The 26,437-nt window shown below is 39.2% G+C and overlaps 1 protein-coding gene across 5 annotated transcripts in view; it reads left to right on the top strand.

Moving 5' to 3' along the window:
• pum1 (pumilio RNA-binding family member 1) overlaps window positions 1-26,437 on the top strand; it is a 95,725-nt gene that overhangs the window by 68,185 nt on the left and 1,103 nt on the right. For 3 of the 5 annotated variants that reach the window (XR_009826211.1, XR_009826212.1, XR_009826213.1), the window contains exons 19-23: window positions 6,538-6,675; window positions 16,226-16,351; window positions 16,429-16,550; window positions 18,460-18,652; window positions 22,226-22,534. Coding sequence is in view for 2 of the 5 variants with exons in the window: in XM_062047251.1 (XP_061903235.1) it covers window positions 6,538-6,675; window positions 16,226-16,351; window positions 16,429-16,550; window positions 18,460-18,652; window positions 22,226-22,357 (711 nt within the window). In the remaining 3 variants the exon portion in view is untranslated. Of the gene's footprint in view, window positions 1-6,537; window positions 6,676-16,225; window positions 16,352-16,428; window positions 16,551-18,459; window positions 18,653-22,225; window positions 23,160-26,437 lie in introns of those variants that run through there. The other 2 variants (XM_062047251.1, XM_062047250.1) reach the window with 1 other exon arrangement.

The following is a 26,437-nucleotide window of genomic DNA, read 5'->3' as shown; positions in this document are numbered from 1 at the left end:
AAAACAAAAAACAGGTCATGGACCCACTTTCTGCGGAAGCTAGCTCTCCGATCAGCTAAACAGACTCAATAACTCCACTGTGACATTTTGGTGAATTTACTGAGGAATTTGTGAAACTGACACAATACAAGAAGAATGCCATTGTAGGTTAATAATACTAACACAGACACTTGTAAACGTGTTAGCATATTAGCTAATGCTAACAACGCTAGCTTGATTACGTTACGATAGCACGTACAAATACGTGTGATAAACACTCCTACAGACATCACACATGGGACGGTTTAATAAGTAATAAACGGTTTTAGTTATATTGTAAAACTTACAGACGTTGCTTGGAGTGATGGCCGAAGAATCCATACGAGTAGAAACGCTATGGACAACTGGAAAAGGAACAGCACTTCTCCTTCCAGTTGAAAGCATTAACGGAAGGACACTGCAGCACCTGCAGTGAGCGAACCTGTCCAAAAGATGGCGCCGTAGCACAATCAATAACGCGCCTCGTCAAGTGCATTTGCTTGTTTTGTTTTATGGCCGTCGGCAGAGAAAATTTCACAAATTAGTTGCGCCGCTTTATAAGCCACGGGGTTCAAAGTGTAGGATAAAAGTGGGCGGCTTATACTCTGGAAGTGAACATATGTGTTAGTAATTGCTATGAAGTTAAAAAGGGGTAGAATTAATTAGACTTAGACAAACTTAAATGATCCACAAGGGAAATTGTTCCACACAGTAGCTCAGTTACAAAGGATGGAAAGGACAATGCAGGTATAAATAGACTAAATATAGCGATATAAAATATAACATATATAAGTAATATTTACATAATATATGTACAGTATATTATGTATACTGTACATATATTAATAATAAGCTCTGCGTCTTCCTACTCCTTTTTGGACATTTAATGAAAAAAACTAAATATGTGATATTATAACTGTATGCATGTTCGAAAAAAACTATTCTCTTAATTTTTTTTGTGCACCCCTAATTTTCATAGAGCACGAAAAAACTTTCTAAATAATGTTTTTAACATTGGAAGGGAAATTGACATCTTTGTGCACTACTTTTACTGGATATAGTCGCCTTGAGTGTGTACTAATGTACAGCACTTACTGGTAGCAGGAAATACTTGATCACATCCTGTGTAAATCCTCACTTCCGTGTGCTGAAACCACTAGCGTAAGTTGCTCTGCTCTTAGACATCTTATAAGTAGACGCAGCATTGGCTGCTGTGACGCGAGAAATTCGCCCGCCATCTTGAAGTGGTGATGAGGAGCCGGCGAGCAGCCTAAACTGACAGTTGACAGGTAGAAAACAAAGATGGTGTTCGGCGTTTTCCCGCTCAAATGAGCGGACTGTTGAAAATAGTAATCGGGGGGATTACTTTTCACAAGTAAGATTTAACATTAACGTACTATTGGTTGTATTTTCTGAAAAGAATATTACCACACACAGTGTTTCACACACATTCATTTATTTGTGGCGGCCCGCCACGAAAGAATTACGTCCGCCACAAATAAATAAATAACAATTTTTTTAAATAATAATTTTTTTTTTTTTTGTCCTGTCCAGCTTCTCAGGAAAATCATAAAGTTGATGTAGATGCCCATATAGGTTGTTCAGATTTACTTTACAAAAGAGAAGTGTAGGATACTTCTCTTGTTGCCTTATTTGTATTTGACCACTACTGTTTTCTGTTTACTTGTTACTGACCGTGGCAGGACACCTCTGCCTCTGTTTCACTTTATGTTGCTGGTAAATAATATGGTTGTAGTAGTAGGCTAAAGTTAAATTATTTAGTATGCACTAATTAAAGGGGCAGAGCTTTAAGAGACATTTTAGCTTTTATATTTTATAAGATATATTTTTTGTAAGAACCACAATTAATAAATATATTTCAGTGAATAACTTATTGTTCAAATCTGTATATAAATATGTACATTAAGTGTTGTAATTATATTGTAAAATGGATGGATGGATGGATGGACGTTTAAAACAAAACTGTTGTTATTAATTAGTAAGTATAAATTTTTTGAGCCTTTTTAGAGAAAATCATATCATTGTAGTAAATTATGCAAATTACTCGATGATGTCATGGTTACCACGCCCATAGCCACGCCCCCACCACCATAGGTATCTTGGCAGTTTATGGGAAACACTGACAGAGTTGAGAAGGAGCAAAGATCTTCAATAGTACTGAAATCGTAGCCGCTAGCAAACAAGAGTATGACCATAATAGATTTGCTTGTCAATGAAATTAATTACATTTTAAAATGTCATACCTGAATAACTTAAAGTTGAAACCTAAGGTGGCATCATGCCTTCAGTGTGCATATTGTATATAGTTCCCTGCACACCTATGAAATGTTCTATTTTGTCTTCATTATTTTGTCACAATGCACCAGAATGCTTCATTTGTATGTGAAAATCACAAATAAATCTTCTGGGGGAGGATGACCCCCCCTACAGGGGGTTTGGTTTACAAACTTTCAGCCCCACCTAAAACCAAATTCACCAGCCGCCACTGATTATGATGCATTCTCATTTTAGACAAAGTATAAGACTATACTTTCTTAACAGTATAATTGTAACCAGGAATAAGTCTTCAAGTAACAATATTCAAATACTAACATTGTTGGGTAAGACAGAATTTGGTTTTGTTCTGAATCCAGTGAAACAGACATAGCTGATATAAAGACTTTCTGGTGTTTATATGTATGTTTATGTTGAAGTATTTGGCAGACGCTTTTATCCAAAGTGACATGCATAAAAAATACATATAAAACAATCACTGTAAACATGATCATTTAGGGAAGAATGTAATACAAAATATCAATACAAAGTGTCAAGACAGAATAAACTCTCTGCTGCTGCAGCAACAGAGATACAGTCTATAAGATATATAGATATCTAATGTATTCATACATTGTTTATGTAGCATGTATATATAACCTAATCATATTGTTTCTTTAATTTAAAAATAGCTGACCATTTTTTTCCCCCCTTCTCTGGGATTATATTCCCAGTTTTGATCTTGGAAGTCTGGTCACTTATAGCATATACGAATATTCTATTACTGTTAAGCAAACTATGAATAATAAAACATGTGTCCTTTATCATAGCTACACGTATGACAAAAGAACGTGTGAAAATGAGTGGTATTGAGTGAGGTAAGATGAATTAAATGCGCTGACAGTTCATTGCTCCTGCCAAATGAATTGCACTGAGTGGAGCGGATCACCACTCCAAGGTGGCGGCCCTGCGTCTCGTCAGCGCCAGTAGGCAGTAGCTCTCCATGCTGCGTACCCTTAGAAGATGTCTATGGTTCTGCTGGTCAACGTAAAGGCACTTTACACACTTTTGTCAGTTAATTTTGCTGCTGTACACTTCAGAGTCATATAAGTTGGCACTTGACTCATGTCAGCTGTAAGCAGGCTAACATTAGCATGCTAATTTATATTTTTTTAGCAAATTTGGCAGCCATACACCTTAGTCATTTAACTAGATACATGAAACATGTTAACTGTTAGCATGCCTGCATGCTATCATTAGCATCCTAACTTGTTTAGTTAATTTTGCTGCCATCCACTTTAGAATCAAAGAAGTTGGTACATGGCACATGCTAACTGTTAGCAGGATAACCTTAGCCTGCCTACTTTTTTAGCTAATTTTGCAGATGCACTTATCTTTATACTTAACACATGCTACCTGTTAACATGCTTATTTTAGCATGCCAACTTGTGTCAGTTAATTTTGCTGCCATCCACTTTAGAGTCAAAGATGTTGGTACATGGCACATGCTAACTGTTAGCAGGATAACCTTAGCCAGCCTACTTTTTTAGCAAATTTTGCAGAGGCACTTATCTTTATACTTAACACATGCTACCTGTTAACATGCTTATTTTAGCATACCAACTTTTGTCAGTTAATTTTGCTGCCATCCACTTTAGAGTCAAATAACTTGGTACATGGTAACTGTTAGCAGGATAACATTAGCCTGCTAACTTTTTTAGCTAATTTTGCTGAGGCACTTATCTTTATACTTAACACATGCTAACTGTTAGCATGCTTATTTTAGCATGCCAACTTTTGTCAGTTAATTTTGCTGCCGTACACCTCAGAGTCATATAACTTGGTACTTGACTCATGTCAACTATTAGCAGGCTAACATTAGCATGCAGATTGTCAGCAAATTTTACAGCCGTACAGCTTAATTGAATTCGATACATGACACATGTTAACTGTTAGCATGCTTGCATGTTAACATTAGCATCTTAACTTTTTTAATTAATTTTGTTGCCATCCACTTTAGAGTCAAAGAAGTTGGTACATGGCACATGCTAACTGTTAGCAGGATAACCTTAGCCTGCTAACTTTTTTAGCTAATTTTGCAGAGGCACTTATCTTTATACTTAACACATGCTAACTGTTAGCATGCTTATTTTAGCATGCCAACTTTTGTCAGTTAATTTTGCTGCCGTACACCTCCGTCATATAACTTGCCACTTGACTCATGTCAACTATTAGCAGGCTAACATTAGCATGCAGATTTTTGTCTGCAAATTTTACAGCCGTATAACCTCATTAATTTAACTCAATACATGACACATGTTAACTGTTAGCATGCTCGCACGTTAACTTTAGCATGCTAACTTTTTCTTTGCAGTCGTACACCTTAGTCATTTAACGTGATACATGACATGTTAACTGTTAGCACGCTCGCACGTTAACTTTAGCATGCTAACTTTTTCTTTGCAGTCGTACACCTTAATCATTTAACGTGATACATGACATGTTAACTGTTAGCACGCTCACACGTTAACTTTAGCATGCTAACTTTTTCTTTGCAGTCGTACACCTTAGTCATTTAACGTGATACATGACATGTTAACTGTTAGCACGCTAACTATTTTAGCCAATTTTGCCGCCGTACACCTTAGTCGTATAATTTGGTACCTGACACGTTAGCTGTTAGCATGTTAGTATGCGAACATTCACATTCTAACTCATTTTGCCAATTTTGAAGCCTTCCATCTCAGAGTCCTATAACTTGGTACTTGACACATGCTAACTGTTAGCATGCTAGCATGTGAACTCTAGCTTGCTAACTTTTCCAGCCAATTTGGCAGCCAAACACCTCAGATTCCTATAACTTCTCACTTGACACATGCTAACTGTTAACATGCTAAGTTTAACATTAAGCCCAAGCTGTTTGTTTACATGCTTTTTTTTATTTCTCTTTGCTATTTGGGCTTATTGGACCCTAATTAGAATAAAAACTAAGAATCATCTTTTGATGTGATGTACTTAGTCCATAAGTAACAAACGTGTACTTCATGTTTAGTGACATGCTAATTCTTATTTTTACACTTTTTATTCCAAATTCCATTGTATGTTACATTCTTCTGACACCACCAGATGGCAGTATAAGTGTCCACATAAGCGGCCATAAGACCCCAATTCAGTAATGTACACAATTTTGGAAATAAGAGCTCAAAGGTGCTGTCCACGCATGTGGCCACTAAGCCTTTAGAGGTTTTAATCCTAAAATGTTTGTTGGGTGGTCACGGCAACGGGAGAACGTGACGTCATGCGTGCCCGCCGACCCGCATGAACCCCACAATGCAAGGGGGTGGGTGCCCGTTCAACGCTGCTCGTCCTCCAAAGATATCTCCTTCATGTGTCCTATATAGAAACTATGCACATTGGTGCTATTATAAGTATTGAATATCAACAAGGAATGTTCTAGTCTTGTTGAGGGTAGAAAGTGTGTGTCAAAATAATTGTATCTAAGTTATCACAAAACTTTGTGTTACATTGAGTTCAGCTCGCCCTGCGAGAGGACACAAGCTGTCTTTGATCCTACCAAGCAAAAGGCTTGTAAAATTCCACTGTGTAGGATGGGGAGCGACATGAGGGTGTCGGTTTCTTTGATGTATTGTAATCCACAGGAAGATTTTGTCTTGACCCGAGATCTACAAAGCGGAGAGGAAGCAGGGCCTGACTCCCCTCCAGGCACCTTTTTCTTTGAACTGTTTTGTAACCAAAGGCGATGGCTGTTTACGACCCCCGTCCCTTTAGAAACATCTGTTGCCATGTAATCAGGGAAAGTCCAAATAAAAGAGGGGGCGTACAATCTTTCGTCAGAGCGTGGGACGACACTGTGCAAGGGTACAGTGTCTACGTGTTTCTCCTCAATTGAGCTGAATTGAATTCTGTCTGTTTAATTCCTTGCTTCTTGTCTTGTTTAATAGATGTCACCAGTGTTTGAACTTGACAGTGTGTACTTTTGCCTCGTATGTGACGCCAGTGTTGGAAAAACCATCCCTTTTAGTGAGCGATGAGATGTTTGGGCGTGTGTGGCGTATCCATCTCTTCCCTAAGTGAGCCGTTTCTCCAAGGCAACTGTTCCGAGCGCAGTGTTATTTCTTGGCCGCGGCCTGTGAAAAATGGGGTCTGGGTAAAAATGCTTTGAGGCACTACTTGGCTCTTCACAAACGATCGCTTGTCCTCCCTCCCTCCCTCCCCTGCCCGCAGAGCGAGATGGTGCGAGAGCTGGACGGCCACGTGTTGAAGTGCGTGAAGGACCAGAACGGCAACCACGTGGTGCAGAAGTGTATCGAGTGTGTCCAGCCGCACGCGCTACACTTCATCATAGACGCCTTCAAGGGACAGGTACCCACACCCTCTCCCTGCACTTCCGGTGTTGCGCTCAAACGTCAAAAGTGCCCCGCTTTTTGCCTGTCGTGACACACGTTCACTGTGTGCTGTGTCGTCGTGGCAACAGAAAAACCCTAGCCCCGGCGGCTCTCGCCATCCCCTATTCACTTGCTAAAAGTCCCATTAGCATAACGTGTGTAAACGGCGCATTTTTAGCGCGTTATGCATGCGCCTCCTTGCAAACGAGCATGTCTCCGTCTTCACACGTCTGCCCACATGTTGTGTGAGAGCGCGTCTCGGGTGTTGTTTGTGCAGGAATTTGTTTTCACCTTCCCTGTGGCGGCGGGCGGGGCCGTGGTTCATGAAGCAACAACATAACCAAGCCTTCGTTGTAAAGAAGCATAACGTTTCGTTCGCTCGCGGCTTAATTAGAGTACGTTTACTCAACAACAAACTACCCTACTTTCTGGACGATACAGCGCACTAGTATCAAAGTTGCGGTGTCAAATAGTTTCCCACATATTAGCCGCAGATGTATACGTTGTGAAATTAGTTATTTACACAGAAATATTCTGTAAATGTTTATTTACGTTCTTTAATTTAGGGCTTTTATTATCTCGATATTTTTAGGCCATGTCACGATACACGATATATATCTCCGTATTTTGCCTTAGCCTTGAATGAACACTTGATGCATATAATCACAGCAGTATGATGATTCTATGTGTCTACATTAAAACCTTCTTCTTCATACTGCATTAATATATGCTCATTAACTTTCATGCAGAGAGGGAAATCACAACTAAGCCAATCTAGCAAAAGTGTATTTATTAAAGAGTTAAGCAGTGGCACAAACATTCATGTCATTTTCAAAACAGAAAGTGCAAGATTGTCAGAGACATTTTAAAACAAGCTATGAGTGCACTTTTGTGCATGATGTCACTAAGGTGACATATCAAAACAACACTAAATTAAAGTGCACTTTTTGTACAGAACGCCACTACAATAGTTTAAAACAAATAAAGTGCACTTTTGTGCATGATGTCACACAAGATATTTCAATAAGTGTCAAATAAAAATGAGCTGCAAAATAGGTAATCAAATAGTGTATGTCCTTCACTATGTGGTAGGTTCCTGCGGACGTTATCTCCTTCTGTTGACTATTTTTATCATACGGTGTTGATGTGGAAATGGTTGCTTTGGCATTTTTTGGGTTTGGCACCGAACGGAGAAGTTGACATGCGGAGTTTCAAGCACTCTTCATTCTCTAGCGGGTGACTTTTCAAATGATGCTATGAATTAGCAGTAATGCTACTTTTTGTAGCAACGCTTTTACTTGACATATTACAGTTGTCTGTTCAACGTATTCCCGCTTGAAGCCAAACCACCGCCAGACGATGGACCCCGTGCTGTTTTTCTTGGGAATTAATTCTTCCTCCATTCGTTACCAGATTTGCACCTTCTTTCTCTCGTATTACCACTCGCACCGCTAGCATCACAGCTTATGTTACCCATTCCGCTACCTCTCTGCTCCGTGAGGGCGTATGACGCGTCAGTATGTGACATATGTAAGAAGGTACGCTTGTTTTATGTCTCTGAGAAGGAGAGATACGAAAGAGTGAGAAGAGCCTGTAGTGTAATGCCCGCAGCTAAAAGCAACTGGTGAGAACGTATACTGGAATATCACGATATAGTCATTTTCTATATCGCACAGAGACAAACCCGCGATATATGGAGTATATTCGATACATCGCCCAGCCCTACTTTAATTGTTTCCAAAGGGTGTCTGTAACACGGCAGTCAAATGGCTGATCAAACAAAACAGAATTCATGGTCATGGACCCACTCGCTGCCGATCAGCTAAACAGACTCAATTACTCCACGGTAAATTTACGAAACTGAAACAATGCAAAAAGAATACGATTGTAAGCTAATAATACTACTACAGGCACTTGTAAACGTGTTTAGAATATTAGCTAATGCTAACAACGCTAGCTTTATTACATTACGATAGCACGTACAAATAAGCATGAAGACACTCCGACAGACATCACACATGTAAGAATTGTTTTAGTTATATTGTAAAACTTACAAACGTTGCTTGAAATGATGGATGAAGAATCCATACGAGTAGAAACGCTATGGACGATTAGAAGAGAGAATTGCACTTCTACGTCCGGTTGAAAGCTTTAAACAGCAGGAAACACTGCAGGCGTTCACTTAGCAGCACCTGCAGTGAGCAAACCCGTCCACAAGATGGCGTACTTTCCGGACGATACAGCGCACAAGTATCAAAGTCGCAGTATCAAATATTTTCCCACATATCAGCCGCACCGGACTATAAGCCGCAGATACGTACGTTGTGAAATGAGTTATTTACACAGAAATATTCTGTAAATGTTTGTTTCCAAATGGTGTCTGTAACACGGCAGTAAAATGGCTGATCAAACAAAACAGAAGTCATGGTCATGGACCCACTAGCAAGTTTCTTTCTTTAGTTTATTTGGAACGTGAACACACTTACAGTGTAATACTTCACACAATTTCATATCATTTCACTTTACATCATGTCCGAAACGGAGTAGGAAGAAGCAAAGCTTATTTAATCCTACCCCTTTCCCACTTCAGAGCGTTTACAAATATATACATTCATTTACTGACTTTGTTATAGTAAAATGACATAGTTTCGTATAAGACAGGGGGTTCTTTCCACTACTGAGGGGCCCGAGATGCCCACTCCAATAATAACACTGAATTGGTCATCTTACTTATATTATTTTTATATCAATTCATATAATTGTTATAATTAATTGACATGCACTTATGTTGCGCTAAAAGAAACAAACTAATTGAATGTTTCTTAACTGAATCGTCAGTGCAAATAACAATACAGCTTCACCACTTTAATCATAATTTTTGCCTTTGAAGAAAACTCTATGACTGCAGGCTACCGTATTTTCCGGACTATATTATGGTATATAAGCCGCACCCAAAAAATGTTAAGTGAAAGTGCGTGTAACGCGGCAGTAAAACGGCTGGACAAACAAAACAGAAGTATTAATAGATGATCAAATGAACTGGAAATCTCACATACAAAATATACAACATAAGGTGGCAAAAAACATCTCGATAATGAATAAAGCAAAATACGTCCTGGGCCAAAAATCACTTCATATTCTCTACTGCTCGCTAGTGTTAGCATATCTGAGTTATTGTGCAGAAATATGGGGAAATAACTACAAATGCGAGCTACATTCGTTAACCGTGTTACAAGAAAGATCCATTAGACTGATACATAATGTTGGATGTAGAGAACACACAAACACTTTATTTGAGTCAAAAATATTAAAGTTTGAATTGCAAACAGCTAAAATGATGTACAAAGCAAACTATAACCTGCTACCCAAGAATGTACAACAATTCTTCTCAACTAAAGAGGAGAAATATAGCCTTAGAGGAACATCTAATTTAAAACATTTGTATGCACGTACAACACTTAGAACCTTTAGCATATCAGTATGTGGAATTAAATGATGGAATGGATTAAGTAAAGAAGTTAAACATTGTACTGATATGATCCACTTTAAGAGGTTCTTCAAATTAATAGTGCTTACAAAGTACAAAGAAGAAGAATTATGAGAAATACTTTCAACTAGAGATGATAAATGCTTTGAAATGTAATATCGGAAATTATCGTTATCTGTTTCAAAAAGTAAAATGTATGACTTTTTAAAACGCCGCTGTGTACACGGACGTAGGGAGAAGTACAGAGTGCCAATAAACCTTAAAGGCACTGCCTTTGCGTGCCGGCCCAATCACGTAATATATCCGGCTTTTCACACACAAGTGAATGCAAGGTGCTGTCCACTCCCAAGTTCTTTTAATGGCAAATAAGCTGGAGTTTAAATTGATCACCAAAAGCAGTAGTTGGTATTTTGTGGTTTATTCTCAAAGCTTTGACAATAATGAGACCAGCCTTGCATAATCTATCCCGATGCGTGGCTCTATCCGGTCTGCTCTTGCTTCCCCTCCCCGTACTCGTCTACCTTGTTGATTTGTCTACCCTTTGCATTCCAAAAGCTTCAAGTCCTAACCACAGTCAAACTTTTACTAAGCAGACTGAATTGGAAAAACACTAGCGGTTTTGTAATATGACTATGGAAGTAAAAAAGTAACACTTAAATATGGATATATGGAAAAGATCTGGTTCCATCAAAGGCATACTTGGTCAACAGCCATACAGGTCACACTGAGGGTGACCGTATAAACAACTTTAACACTGTTACAAATATGCGGCACACTGTGAACCCACACCAAAACAAGAATGACAAACACATTTCGGGAGAACATCCGCACCGTAACACAACATAAACACAACAGACCAAATACCCAGAACCCCTTGCAGCACTAACTCTTCCGGGACGCTACAATATACACACCCCGCCCACCTCAACCTCCTCATGCATGTCCCAAATTCCAAGCTGCTGTTTTGAGGCATGTTAAAAAAAATAATGCACTTTGTGACTTCAATAATAAATATGGCAGTGCCATGTTGGCATTTTTTTCCCATAACTTTAGCTTATTTATTTTGGAAAACCTTGTTACATTGTTTAATGCATCCAGCGGGGCATCGCAACAAAATTAGGTATAATAATGTGTTCATTCCACGACTGTATATATCGGTATCGGTTGATATCGGTAATTAAGAGTTGAACAATATCGGATATCGGGCAAAAAGGCATTATCGGACATCTCTACTTTCAACCTTATTGAAAATAAGATATTCTTCATCTCAGTATGTTAATAATGACTGACTTAATTAATTACATATTACAAAACTGTTGTATTACTCATTCACGGATATCATTTTACCTTAAAAGTCAGTAAATGAATGTATATATTTGTAAACGCTCTGAAGTGGGAAAGGGGTAGGATCAAATAAGCTTTGCTTCTTCCTACTCCTTTTCGGACATGATGTAAAGTGAAATGATATGAAATTGTGTGATGTATTATGTTGTAAGTGTGTTCATGTTCCAAATAAACTGAAATAAATAAAGACGTCATGGAACCACCAGCTGTGGAAGCTGGCTCTCCAATCAGCTAAACAGACTCAATAACTCCACGGTGATGTTTTGGTGAATTTACAAAACTGAAACGATACAAGAAGAATGCCATTGTAAGTATTAACACTGACAAAGACACTTGTAAACGTGTTGGCACATTAGCTACCGCTAACAACGTTACATTCAGTAGCACGTACAAATATGCATGAAAACACTTGCGGTTTAGTAACTGCTAACAGTTGGTATAAGTCAAGTGCTAAGTTCTATGACTCTTAAGTCCATGGAAAAAGTCCATCTGGTCCAGACAAACACATTCATGGTCAAGCCAGTCCAAGGAATAATATTCCAGGTGCCTCGCCACAACAAGGCCGCCACCAGGCGCCTTGGTGGGGAGAGTCAACATTGGCACAGTCCTGTGAGGAATAGTTTCATCATGTTCTCACAACAAGAGGAATCCTTGCTAGCAGTCATTTTGACCGGTCAGGAGGTTCACAAACAGACAGCCTGTCGCCCACATAATACAGTTTGAGGAACTCAAGGCCCATGGGGCCAGATCCGGCCCGACACGTCATTTAATGTGGCCCCCCGGGAATAATGTGCATACCGGTATTTCATCTTTCTTACTAAATGTTTTCATTGTTTCCATACACATGAAGTTTCATATAAACTTTGATATGTATACAAATATTCAATTGTTATTGGTGAATTAGAGATGTCCGATAATGGCTTTTTTGCCGATATTCCGATATTGTCCAACTCTTAATTACCGATTCCGATATCAACCGATACCGATATATACAGTCGTGGAATTAAAGGCCTACTGAAATGAAATGTTTTTATTTAAACGGGGATAGCAGATCCATTCTATGTGTCATACTTGATCATTTCGCGATATTGCCATATTTTTGCTGAAAGGATTTAGTAGAGAACGACGACGATAAAGTTCGCAACTTTTGGTCGCTGATAAAAAAAAAGCCTTGCCTATACCGGAAATAGCGTGACGTCACAGGGGATAGGGCTGCTCACATTTCCCCATTGTTTACAATGCAGCGAGAGAGATTCGGACCGAGAAAGCGACGATTACCCCATTAATTTGAGCAAGGATGAAAGATTCGTGGATGAGGAACGTGAGAGTAAAGGACTAGAATGCAGTGCAGGATGTATCTTTTTTCGCTCTGACCGTTACTTAGGTACAAGGGTTCATTGGATTCCACCCTTTCTCCTTTTTCTATTGTGGATCACGGATTTGTATTTTAAACCACCTCGGATACTATATCCTCTTGAAAATGAGAGTCGAGAACGCGAAATGGACATTCACAGTGACTTTTATCTCCACGACAATACATCGGTGAAGCTCTTTAGGTACTGAGCTAACGTGATAGCATCGGGCTCAAATGGAGATAGAAACAAAATAAATAAACCCCTGACTGGATAGACAGAAGATCAACAATATTATTAAACCGTGGACAAGTAAATACACAATTAATGCTTTCCAGCTTGGCAAAGCTTAAAAATGCTGTTGGTAACGACGCCATTGAAGCTAACTTAGCTACGGGACGGCGGCGGGCGTTGTAGCTTTCGACGACACCCCGGCCGCCATCAGAGTCGGCAAGAAACATATATTTCCCCAAAGTTATGTACGTGACATGCACATAGCGGCACGCACGTACGGGCAAGCGATCAAATGTTTGGAAGCCAAAGCTGTACTCACGGTAGCGCGTCTGCTATCCAACTCAAAGTCCTCCTGGTTGTGTTGCTGCAGCCAGCCGCTAATACACCGATCCCACCTACAGCTTTCTTCTTTGCAGTCTCCATTGTTCATTAAACAAATTGCAAAAGATTCACCAACACAGATGTCCAGAATACTGTGGAATTGTTAGATGAAAACAGAGCAGTTTGTATGGTGACACATTGGGTACCAATACTTCCGTTGCCGCCGTGACGTCACGCGCATACGTCATCATACATAGACGTTTTCAATTGGAAGTGTGGCGGGAAATTTAAAATTGCACTTTATAAGTTAACCCGGCCGTATTGGCATGTGTTGCAATGTTAAGATTTCATCATTGATATATAAACTATCAGACTGCGTGGTCGGTAGTAGTGGCTTTCAGTAGGCCTTTAACACATTATTATGTCTAATTTTGTTGTGATGCCCCGCTGGATGCATTAAACAATGTAACAAGGTTTTCCAAAATAAATCAACTCAAGTTATGGAAAAAAATGCCAACATGGCACTGCCATATTTATTATTGAAGTCACAAAGTGCATTATTTTTTTTAACATGCCTCAAAACAGCAGCTTGGAATTTGGGACATGCTCTCCCTGAGAGAGCATGAGGAGGTTGAAGTGGGCGGGGTTGAGGTTAGGGGGTTGCGAGGGGTGTATATTGTAGCGTCCCGGAAGAGTTAGTGCTGCAAGGGGTTCTGGGTATTTGTTCTGTTGTGTTTATGTTGTGTTACGGTGCAGATGTTCTCCCAAAATGTGTTTGTCATTCTTTTTTGGTGTGGGTTCACAGTGTGGCGCATATTTGTAACAGTGTTAAAGTTGTTTATACGGGTACCCTTAGTGTGACCTGTATGGCTGTTGACCAAGTATGTCTTGCATTCACTTGTGTGTGTGAAAAGCCGTAGATATTATGTGACTGGGCCGGCACGCAAAGGCAGTGCCTTTAAGGCACGCCCCCAATATTGTTGTCTGGGTGGAAATCGGGAAAATGGTTGCCCCGGGAGATTTTCGGGAGGGGCACTGAAATTCGGGAGTCCCCCGGGAAAATCGTGAAGGTTGGCAAGTATGACTGGGAGACGCAACTGCTCTGTACTTCTCCCTACGTCTGTGTCCCACTCCGTACAGCGGCGTTTTTAAAAGTCATAAATTTTACTTTTTGAAACCGATAATTTCCGATATTACATTTTAAAGCATTTATCGGCCGATATCGGCAGTCCGATATTATCGGACATCTCTAGTGTGAATCTTTGGGCACCTCGCCATTCGATTCCGATTCTTGGGGTGAGGATTTGATTCATAATCGATACTCTATTCAACACGATTCTCGATTCAAATACTGTATTTTCCGCACTATAAGGCGCACCTAAAAGCCACACATTTTCTCAAAAGCTGACAGTGCGCCTTATAATCCGGTGCGCCTTATATATGGATTCATATTAATATTCATTTTCATAAAGTTTAAGTCTCGCAACTACGGTAAACAGCCACCATCTTTTTTCCCCGTAGAAGAAGAAGAAGCGCCCGGTGCATGCTGGGATATGTGACGTTTCATTTCCATTTGTGTGTTTATGTAAAGACCCCAAAATGGCTCCTATTAAGTGTGTTGTCTGTCTAGTTATAAATAATGCAGACGAGGTGTGTTGGCTGAGTTCTCAACGTTTACTCACAGCGTGCTCATAACCACATTTTAACTGCCGGCATACAGCAACGCTTCTCAGGGCTACCGCGCATGCTCGCCACTACTAAATTAATAACAGGAAGAATTCAAAGTAAGGAACATAAATCCCCAACAAAACCTCTGGAGTTTCTGTTTCTTCATATTGTTAACTAGCTGCACACGCTGGAATCAAGTAGCGAGGGCAGAATAATGAATTTGCTGACTTTTTGATGTTTTTTGTATTTGCGGTCGTGTTGTTTTTTTGTTTAAGAGTAACTCTGGTGATCAAGGCTTGTTTAGTACATGTTGCCCTAAATTTGACCAGTAGAGGGCTATAATGCTGCACCTTAGGTTTAATTATGATGAGTCACATACGGTACATTGTGTGCAATGTTTGATGTGCTGTAGATGTCGTTTAATTTCTATATGCGTAAACGTATGTAGTTAATTGTGTGAATGTATTAACACTAAACCTTCTATTTTATTCGTGTAAAATTTACAATGAATATTATTCATGTGAAATACACAATATACGCAATACTTTTGTATTGTTTATTTTAAGTTTTCAGTCTTGCAATCCTAAATGGAAAAATAAAAAAATTAATAACAGGAAGAATTTAAAATAAGGAACATAAATCCCCAACAAAACCTCTGGAGTTTCTGTTTCTTCATACTGTTAACTAGCTGCACACGCTGGAATTAAGTAGCGAGGGCAGAATAATGAATTAATTGACAGTGTAGTGTGAAAGCCAATGTGTTTACTTTGCAATTAGGTCAACTCGGTCTCAAAGGAATATAACCGTAATCCCTTGGGCTCTTGAAACTGTGGCCCTCATCATTATGTAGTTGAATAGCCCTGAGATATTAGACTTTTGTTTACTTACTGTGTACTATTGACTTTGTTTTGATGAAATAATTGAGTGTACTAAAAGTAAATAAGGAACTAGTTCCAATACTGTGTAGCTCTTGTTAAACTGTCAATAGTGCTCACCATAAAAATGTACAGTTAATTAGTGGGTCTCTATTGTTTTCTACCACGAGGGACATAATTTTTTTGGGCCGTTTCCACTCATGAGTATTTGTGGGACGCTTGAAGCAAATGTGGTGTAACCCGCAGGTGTTTGCCCTCTCCACCCACCCGTACGGCTGCCGGGTCATCCAGCGCATCCTGGAGCACTGCCTCCCCGAGCAGACGCTGCCCATCCTGGAGGAGCTCCACCAACACACGGAGCAGCTGGTGCAGGTAGAGACCACGCAAAACACTTCACCACCGCACAGCCAAGGCGCGGCGCTCATGTGCTCGTTGACGTGTGCGCGCAGGACCAGTACGGCAACTACGTGATCCAGCACGTGCTGGAGCACGGCCGGGCCGAGGACAAGAGCAAGATCGTGGCGGAGATCCGGGGAAACGTGCTGGGACTCAGCCAACACAAGTTTGCCAGGTAGACGACCCCGACACGGGTGCTAGTTTTGTAGCGAGTTTCATGTAAGACAGAGGGTTCTTTCACTACAGAGGGTCCCAACTCCAATATTAACACTGAATTAGTAATCTTACTTAAATTATTATTTTTATGTCAAATTTATGTAATTGTTCTAATTAATTTACATACACTTAAAGAAATAAACTAATTGAATAGTGAGTATGTTTCTTAACTGAATTGTCAGTAACATTAAAGTGCAAATAAAAAGACAGCTTCTCCACTTTAGTCATAATTTTTGCGCTTAAGAAACTTCTCTGACTTTAGCTGCAGGCTACCGTTGTATGTATAAATACTGTTGTAGTTTTTACACTGCAAAACCTGAAATCTAAGATTAAATATCTCAAATAAGGGTGATATTTGCTTATTTTCTGTATGATAAGATAATTATTCTCACTAAGCAGATTTAATGTTAGTGTTGTAAATGTTTTGGTCCTAAATGATCTCAGTAAGATATTACAGCTTGTAGCTGAGATTTGATGACCTATATTGAGTAAAATATGCTTGAAACTAGAATATCAACTGATACAAAGCTGCGTCATCAACACTCACAAGTATAAAACTACTTTTTTAAAGTAATAATTTCTTACTTCAAGCATGAAAAAAAAATCATGTTGCAGAGCGCATATCATTATGTCACGATAATGGCACTAGCATTTACTTCATTTAAGAATATTTTTCAACATATTGAGCAAAAAGGACACTTTTTTTTCTACCAAGAAAAGTGCACTTGTTATTAGTGAGAATGTACTTATTTTAAGGTATTTTTTGGTTCATTGAGGTTAGCTAATTTTACTTGTTTTGGAAAGTCTTGACAAGCCGAATTTTCTTGTTCTATTGGCAGATAATTTTGCTTAGTTCAAATAAAATACCCCTCGTTTTTGTATTTTTTTTTCTTGTTTTTGAACACTGACTTTTTGCAGTGTATTCATTGATTGACCATATTTTCCGCATGGTATATAAGCATTTTAGAAGGAAAAAAACTATTTTTCTATAAGCTGCAGATGTATACATTGTGAAATGAGTTATTTACACAGAAATATTTTGTAAATGTTTATTTACATACCTTAATTGTTTCCAAACAGTCCTTGTAACATGGCAGTAAAACGGCTGGACAAACAAAACTGAAGTCATCATCATGGACCCACTAGCAGCTAAACAGACTCAATAACTCCACGGTGACGTTTTGGGGAATTTACTAAACTGAAACGATACAAAAAGAATGCCATTTTAAGTTAATAATACTGACAGACGTTGGTAAACGTGTTAGCACATCAGCTAATGCTAGCTCGATTACATTACGATAGCGTGTACAAATATGCATGAAAACACTCCTGCAGACATCACACATGGGACGGTTTTTTAGTAAGTATAAATAGTTTTAGTTATGTTGTAAAACTTATAAATGTTGCTTGAAGTGCTGAATGAAGAATCCGTACGAGTAAAAACGCTATGGACGATTAGAACACGGAACGGCAACAATTAAAAGTTCCATTTAAACAGAAGGGCAACGCAGCACCTGCAGTGAGCGAACTCGTCCGAAAGATGGCGCTAAAACACAAGCAATAACACACCTTTTCAGTGTCTGCTTGTCTTTTTTTTTTTTGGAACTATTTGCATTATGGCCGTTGGCAAAGAAAAATACATAAATTTGCTGCGCTATTTTATAAGCCGCAGGGTTCAAAGTGTAGGGAAAAAGTAGAATTGACGGTACCTGTTTGTTTGATATTGTCATTACTGCCACAAGTTGTGGAAAAGTGTCCCGCTGTGGCCCATACGGACCCCTGTTGAGAAACGGGTATTTTTTTGGCGGCCCAACAATGGGCCTTATGGTTAAGAATCAGGTGTGACATCATTTGTTTTGTCCCCATAGCAACGTGGTGGAGAAGTGTGTGACGCACGCCTCGCGGGCCGAGCGGGCGGTGCTGATCGACGAGGTGTGCAGCCTGACGGAGGGCCCCCACAGTGCCTTATACACCATGATGAAGGACCAGTACGCCAACTACGTGGTGCAGAAGATGATCGACGTGGCGGAGCCCACCCAGCGCAAGATCGTCATGCACAAGGTGTGTGTGTGTGTGTGTGTGTGTGTGTGTGTGTGTGTGTGTGTGTGTGTGTGTGTGTGTGTGTGTGTGTGTGTGTGTGTGTGTGTGTGTGTGTGTGTGTGTGTGTGTGTGTGTGTGTGTGTGTGTGTGTGTGTGTGTGTGTGTGTGTGTGTGTGTGTGTGTGTGTGTGTGTTGCACAAAGGTCAACATAGGCTGATAATGTGCTCGCTGGCTGGAAAGCCTTGATCCATCAGCACATTGATCCGTCGCCTAAAGACAAGCCGAGGTCTTGTTTACCTGCACGTCAACAAGAGGCTGAAGATCCTCTGCGGGGTCAGTGGTGTCGGGGTCTCCAAGGCAACCGCGCAGGGGCTCAGGCATGTGCAAATAATGTGCTCACGGACGCCAGCGTACTGAGGCGAAACTATGCGCGGAATGTCCGGAGTCGTCCAAGCTTCCGTCGTCGCGTCTTATATCGGTCAATATTGATCATTATTGATGGTTTTTATGACTAATAAAAATAAGGAGCATGAGCAAAATATATTAAATATAATTTGAATTTTTTTTTATTTGAGCATGACATGTCAACACAAGTATAGAAAACAATCAATGTAAACAAAATAGTAAAATCACATGAATATCAATCAATCAATCAATGTTTATTTATATCGCCCTAAATCACGAGTGTCTCAAAGGGCTGCACAAGCCACAACGACATCCTCGGTTCAGATCATACATCAGGGCAAGGAAAAACTCAACCCAATGGGACAATGACAAACCTTGGAGAGGACCGGTGAGGAACCCCTAGGGCGACCGGTGCAATGGACGTCGAGTGGATCTAGCATAATAGTGTGAGAGTCCAGTCCATAGTGGACCTAACATAATATTGTGAGAGTCCAGTCCATAGTGGATCTAGCATAATAGTGTGAGAGTACAGTCCATAGTGGATCTAGCATAATAATGAGAGTCCAGTCCATAGTGAATCTAGCATAATAGTGAGAGTCCAGTCCATAGTGGATCTAACATAATATTGTGAGAGTCCAGTCCATAGTGGATCTAACATAATAGTGAGAGTCCAGTCCATAGTGGATCTAACATAATAGTGAGAGTCCAGTCCATAGTGGATCTAACATAATATTGTGAGAGTCCAGTCCATAGTGGATCTAACATAATAGTGAGAGTCCAGTCCATAGTGGACCTAACATAATATTGTGAGAGTCCAGTCCATAGTGGACCTAACATAATATTGTGAGAGTCCAGTCCATAGTGGACCTAACATAATATTGTGAGAGTACAGTCCATAGTGGACCTAACATAATATTGTGAGAGTACTGTCCATAGTGGACCTAACATAATATTGTGAGAGTCCAGTCCATAGTGGATCTAACATAGTAGTGTGAGAGTCCAGTCCATAGTGGACCTAACATAATATTGTGAGAGTACAGTCCATAGTGGATCTAGCATAATAATGAGAGTCCAGTCCATAGTGGATCTAACATAATATTGTGAGAGTCCAGTCCATAGTGGATCTAACATATTGTGAGAGTCCAGTCCATAGTGGATCTAGCATAATAGTGTGAGAGTACAGTCCATAGTGGATCTAGCATAATAATGAGAGTCCAGTCCATAGTGAATCTAGCATAATAGTGAGAGTCCAGTCCATAGTGGATCTAACATAATATTGTGAGAGTCCAGTCCATAGTGGATCTAACATAATAGTGAGAGTCCAGTCCATAGTGGATCTAACATAATAGTGAGAGTCCAGTCCATAGTGGGGCCAGCATGAGATCTAACATAATATTGTGAGAGTCCAGTCCATAGTGGATCTAACATAATAGTGAGAGTCCAGTCCATAGTGGATCTAACATAATAGTGAGAGTCCAGTCCATAGTGGATCTAACATAATATTGTGAGAGTCCAGTCCATAGTGGATCTAACATAATAGTGAGAGTCCAGTCCATAGTGGACCTAACATAATATTGTGAGAGTCCAGTCCATAGTGGACCTAACATAATATTGTGAGAGTCCAGTCCATAGTGGACCTAACATAATATTGTGAGAGTACAGTCCATAGTGGACCTAACATAATATTGTGAGAGTACAGTCCATAGTGGACCTAACATAATATTGTGAGAGTCCAGTCCATAGTGGATCTAACATAGTAGTGTGAGAGTCCAGTCCATAGTGGACCTAACATAATATTGTGAGAGTACAGTCCATAGTGGACCTAACATAATATTGTGAGAGTACAGTCCATAGTGGATCTAGCATAATAATGAGAGTCCAGTCCATAGTGGATCTAACATAATATTGTGAGAGTCCAGTCCATAGTGGATCTAACATATTGTGAGAGTCCAGTCCATAGTGGATCTAGCATAATAGTGTGAGAGTACAGTCCATAGTGGATCTAACATAATATTGTGAGAGTCCAGTCCATAGTGGATCTAGCATAATAGTGTGAGAGTACAGTCCATAGGGGATCTAGCATAATAGAGTCCAGTCCATAGTGAATCTAGCATAATAGTGAGAGTCCAGTCCATAGTGGATCTAGCATAATATTGTGAGAGTCCAGTCCATAGTGGATCTAACATAATATTGTGAGAGTCCAGTCCATAGTGGATCTAACATAATAGTGAGAGTCCAGTCCATAGTGGATCTAACATAATAGTGAGAGTCCAGTCCATAGTGGATCTAACATAATAGTGAGAGTCCAGTCCATAGTTGATCTAACATAATATTGTGAGAGTCCAGTCCATAGTGGATCTAACATAATAGTGAGAGTCCAGTCCATAGTGGATCTAACATAATAGTGAGAGTCCAGTCCATAGTTGATCTAACATAATATTGTGAGAGTCCAGTCCATAGTGGATCTAACATAATAGTGAGAGTCCAGTCCATAGTGGATCTAACATATAGTGAGAGTCCAGTCCATAGTGGATCTAACATAATAGTGAGAGTCCAGTCCATAGTGGATCTAACATAATAGTGAGAGTCCAGTCCATAGTGGATCTAACATAATAGTGAGAGTCCAGTCCATAGTGGGGCCAGCATGAGACCATCCCGAGCGGAGACGGGTCAGCAGCACAGAGATGTCCCCAACCGATGCACAGGCAAGCGGTCCACCCCGGGTCCCGACTCTGGACAGCCAGCACTTCAAGGTTGGTTGCACTTCATGCAACCAACCTTGCTTCCATACTTCTGATTTCTTCCCACGAAAAGCAGAGGGGAAAAAAAAATAATCAAACGTTTTATTGAGCGCATTTTTGTCAATATTGCTTGTGTATCATCATCTTTTTTCTTTCTTATTTTTTATTCCTTCCATGAAAATGCATACATACAAGCCACGTACAGTTGACACTTTCATTGTTTTTTCCATGATCAGAAAGGAGCAGATGGAAGAATACTATTCTTATATTTATCTGCCCCCTTTTTAACACCAATTATTTTAGATGACTTTATAACTCTTCCCTCCACCAACACCCCAACTCCAACATACTTTTTCATTTTTGTTGAAGCATTTTCACAATGACACGTCCAATCGAAATCAAAAATCAGTTTGATATAATCTATAGTCTACCGCGGCGTTTGTTGCAGATCCGGCCCCACATCTCCACGCTGAGGAAGTACACGTACGGCAAACACATCCTGGCCAAGCTGGAGAAGTACTACATGAAGAACGGCGTGGACCTGGGCCCCCTCTGCGGGCCCCCCAATGGCATCATGTGAAACACCCTTTTGAAGGAACGGGGTCTCGTCTTTTCCCTACACCCGCCCCCGTTTCCGTGGCAACCCCTCAGGAGGAGCCTGTTGCTACGGGCAGCTTTTTTAGGTCAAATGTCCGGGACCCCTCCCCGCCGCCATCCACGGCCGCCCGAGCCGGGCGTGCTTAACTCCGGGTGAGAGGTGAGAGAGACTCCTTCCATTTCCTTCTTCCCTTTCTTGTTTTGTCTCCTTGCCTCCATCTTTGTTTCACTTTGACGCTCCTCCTTCATTTCCACACCAGCCTACACATCACTTAGCATGGGAGATGGCTTTTCTGCTCTTTGCTTCTATAAATATAACGTGTATACTTGGTGTAGACCTTTGCATATACATATATACATACATATATATATATATATATAAATATATATATACAACTTTGTAGTTTTTTCTGGGTTTTGATGTTGACTCTGTATCTATAATGTATCCTAGTAGTGACCACATACTGTATAATTGTACATTTGTAAACCCTTGTAATGTAAAAGTGCTTTACCGCCATTTTTTGGTATGAGGGAAGGAAAAAAAAAAAGAAAAAAAAGGCAAGAAAAAGAGCTGGCGCTGGAGAACAAAAAAAAAAAAAAGAAGTTAGAACTCCCCCTTGTGCATTTCAGTGTATATTCTCACCTCCTCAGTTGTGACATGAGTTGTTGTATATTGTAAATTGTAATATCAAATGTTTTGTTTTCTATACAGCGTAGTACTTGTACAAACATTGGACACGCCTGCTTTTATCTTGTCACTGCTTAACTTAAAAAGCTCCCACCGACTTCCATTTTTTTGGATCTTTTTTTTTTTTTTTTTTTTTAAACATCTTTTATAGGAACGCTTCACCTCACCAAAAGTGGTCGCGCGTGAAAGGTTTTTGCTGACTGTACAGAGAGGATTCTTGTGTTGTTGTTTTTTTGCCATTTCTTAGGTGCTGTAAGTGCTGTATGATACTGTCCATGTATTTAGTTGTTGTTTGGGGTGACAGGGGTGTACATTTGGAGCAGCCTTGTGTATATTTACTACGAGCACACCTTGTAACCATATGTGTATAGTTAACAGAACCTGTGTATGCTTATTGCCTGGGCGACTATTTTTTGTAACTCCTGTTGTAGATTGTCTCTAAACAACTGTGTGATCTTTATTTTGAAACCAAACAAAACAAAAGAAAGAAAACAAAAAAAAAACTTTGAAAATTGAACACCGTGTCCAGTGTGGGTCATTCGGTGTTGACGACGGTTGGTTGGCCGGAGCCCGAAATTCAAAGGTAGGTGTAATTTTTTTTAAGGCAAAACACTAATTGGCCTTATATTTGGTATCTTTTTTTTACTCATAAATGAAGTATGATTAATTCATTAATAGATAAATAGTTTAATAATTTCCCTTTAATTACCTTAAAAATTTAACTTTAGCATAACCAGGATTTTTTTCATTCTTAAATTATAAAATAAAACAAATATTGCCAATTATGTTTAATATATATATATATATATATATATCTTTTTTTTTCTTTCATGTTTATTTCGAATATGTAGACAAAACAAAAACAAACAAATTTTGCAAAAAAACAACAAAAAAGCCATTCAAGAATGAATAACAAAAACAATAGTAATAATAAAAAGCAAAAAGAAACAAGAAATGAAAATAAACATTAATGTAAACATCCGAAAAGGAGTGAGAAGAAGTAAAAACTTATGTACTCCCACCCCTTGTATTACTTACTGTATGTTTAATAATAATAGTTTATACAAATGTTATGCTATGTAAATAGCATAACATTTATATATATATATATATTATTATTATTTTTTTTAAATATATGACACTCACTGTAATTGTTTATTCGAAAAAGGGCAATGTTAAAGGACCAGATATTGTATAATTTTGTGAAACCATTGCAATAAAGCTGTTCTTCCCAAATAGTGGGGTGTGTGACACCCCCCCCCCCCTCGTTGTCGCCATTATTACTGATATCTTCATTTTGAATAATATTTTAAAAAATCTGCTTAAATGTATTCATGTGTTTTGCAGGTTTAACTGTTTTAAATATTGTAACCTTTTTTTTTTTTAAACCAATTTTAATGTATTGAGTTTATTACGTTTAATTTTTAAGTATTAAAAAAATATTTTATTAATTTCAGGCAAATTGCTGCACTTTAAATATTTTCTGTTACAGACTAAAAACAATGTTCATAAAGTTGATGTATGTTTTTATTTTCTTTAACATTATTGAGGATACACTGTTATGCAGAGGTGTACTTACAACTTTATAGACAAATGATATTATTTATAGCTGAGAGTAGTTTGGGCGCGAAATGTTTTCTTCTCCTCGGGGGGCCATAAAAGAGAATTTAGAGGCACTGACCTTAGAAAGACAACTCATACCTCAAGCAGCCAAGTTTGCATTACAATATCATTTATGTGTAACAAACTGTTTTGTTTAGTTTTTGTCAAGTAAATTTTATGATTGTTAATTTAACCTCGGGAGCTGCAGTCCAAAATACAAAACATGCATCAGTCATTTAAAGTTTGATTAAAAAAGTGTAAAAAAAAAAATGTATCACATAAATTATAGGGGGGACACAAAAAAATCTGCTTTGGGCCCCAATTAAGCCAGGATTAAAAAAAATAGAAAAAAGGAACTGGAACTGTATGTTGCAATTATGTCCTATTTGTTGTTCTTCTTGTGTGTGTGTATATATATATATGTATATATATATATATATGTGTACATATATATATATATGTATATATATATATATATGTGTACATATATATATGTATGTATGTATGTATGTATGTATATATGTATGTGTATATATATATATGTATGTATGTATATATGTATGTATGTGTATATATATATACAGTCAAGAAAATAAGTATTTGAACACCCTGCTATTTTGCAAGTTCTCCCACTTAGAAATCATGGAGGGGTCTGAAATTTTCACGGTAGGTGCATGTCCACTGTATGAGAGATAACCTAAAAAGAAAAATCCAGAAATCACAATCTATGATTTTTTAACAATTTATTCGTGTGATACAGCTGAAAATAAGTATTTGAACACCTGTCTATCAGCTAGAATTCCGACCCTCAAAGACCCGTTAGTCCGCCTTTAAAAGTCCTCCTCCACTCCACTGTATTATCCTGAATCAGATGCACTTGTGTGAGGTCGTTAGCTGCATAAAGACACTTGTCCAGCCCATACAATCAGTAAGACCCAAACATTCAGCATGGCTAAGAGCAAAGAGCTGTCCAAAGACACCAGAGACAAAATTGTACAACTCCACAAGGATGGAAAGGGCTACGGAGAAATTGCCAAGCAGTTTGGTGAAAAAAGGTCCACTGTTGGAGCAATCATTAGAAAATGGAAGAAGCTAAACATGATGGTCAATCTCAATCGGAGTGAAGCCCCATGCAAGATATCACCTCGTGGGGTCTCAATGATGCTAAGAAAGGTGAGGAATCAGCCCAGGACTACACGGCAGGACATGGTCAATGACCTGAAAAGAGCTGGGACCACTGTTTCCATGGTCACTGTTGGTAATACACTAAGACGTCATGGTTTGAAATCATGCATGGCACGGAAGGTTCCCCTGCTTAAACCAGAACATGTTAAGGCCCGTCTTAAGTTTGCCAATGACCATTTGGATGATCCAGAGGAGTCATGGGAGAAAGTTTTGTGGACAGATGAGACCAAAATTGACCTTTTTGGTCATAATTCCACTATGCATGTTGGGAGGAAGAAGAATGCTGCGTACCATCCCAAGAACACCATCCCTACTGTGAAGCATGGGGGTGGTAGCATCATGCTTTGGGGGTGTTTTTCTGCTCATGGGACAGGAAGACTGTACTGTATTAAGGAGAGGATGACTGCAGGCATGTATTGTGAGATTTTGGCAAAATACCTCCATCCCTCAGTCAGATCATTGAAGATGAGTCGTGGCTGGATCTTCCAACATGACAATGACCCAAAGCACAGAGCCAGGAAAACCAAGAAGTGGCTTTGTAAGAACCATATCAAGGTTCTTGAGTGGCCTAGCCAGTCTCCAGACCTA

The sequence above is a fragment of the Entelurus aequoreus genome, linkage group LG05, assembly GCF_033978785.1.
Source record: "Entelurus aequoreus isolate RoL-2023_Sb linkage group LG05, RoL_Eaeq_v1.1, whole genome shotgun sequence".
Lineage (NCBI taxonomy): Eukaryota > Metazoa > Chordata > Actinopteri > Syngnathiformes > Syngnathidae > Entelurus > Entelurus aequoreus.
The sequence above is the reverse complement of the archived record's forward strand: the minus strand, read 5'-3'. Positions and strand labels throughout refer to the sequence as shown.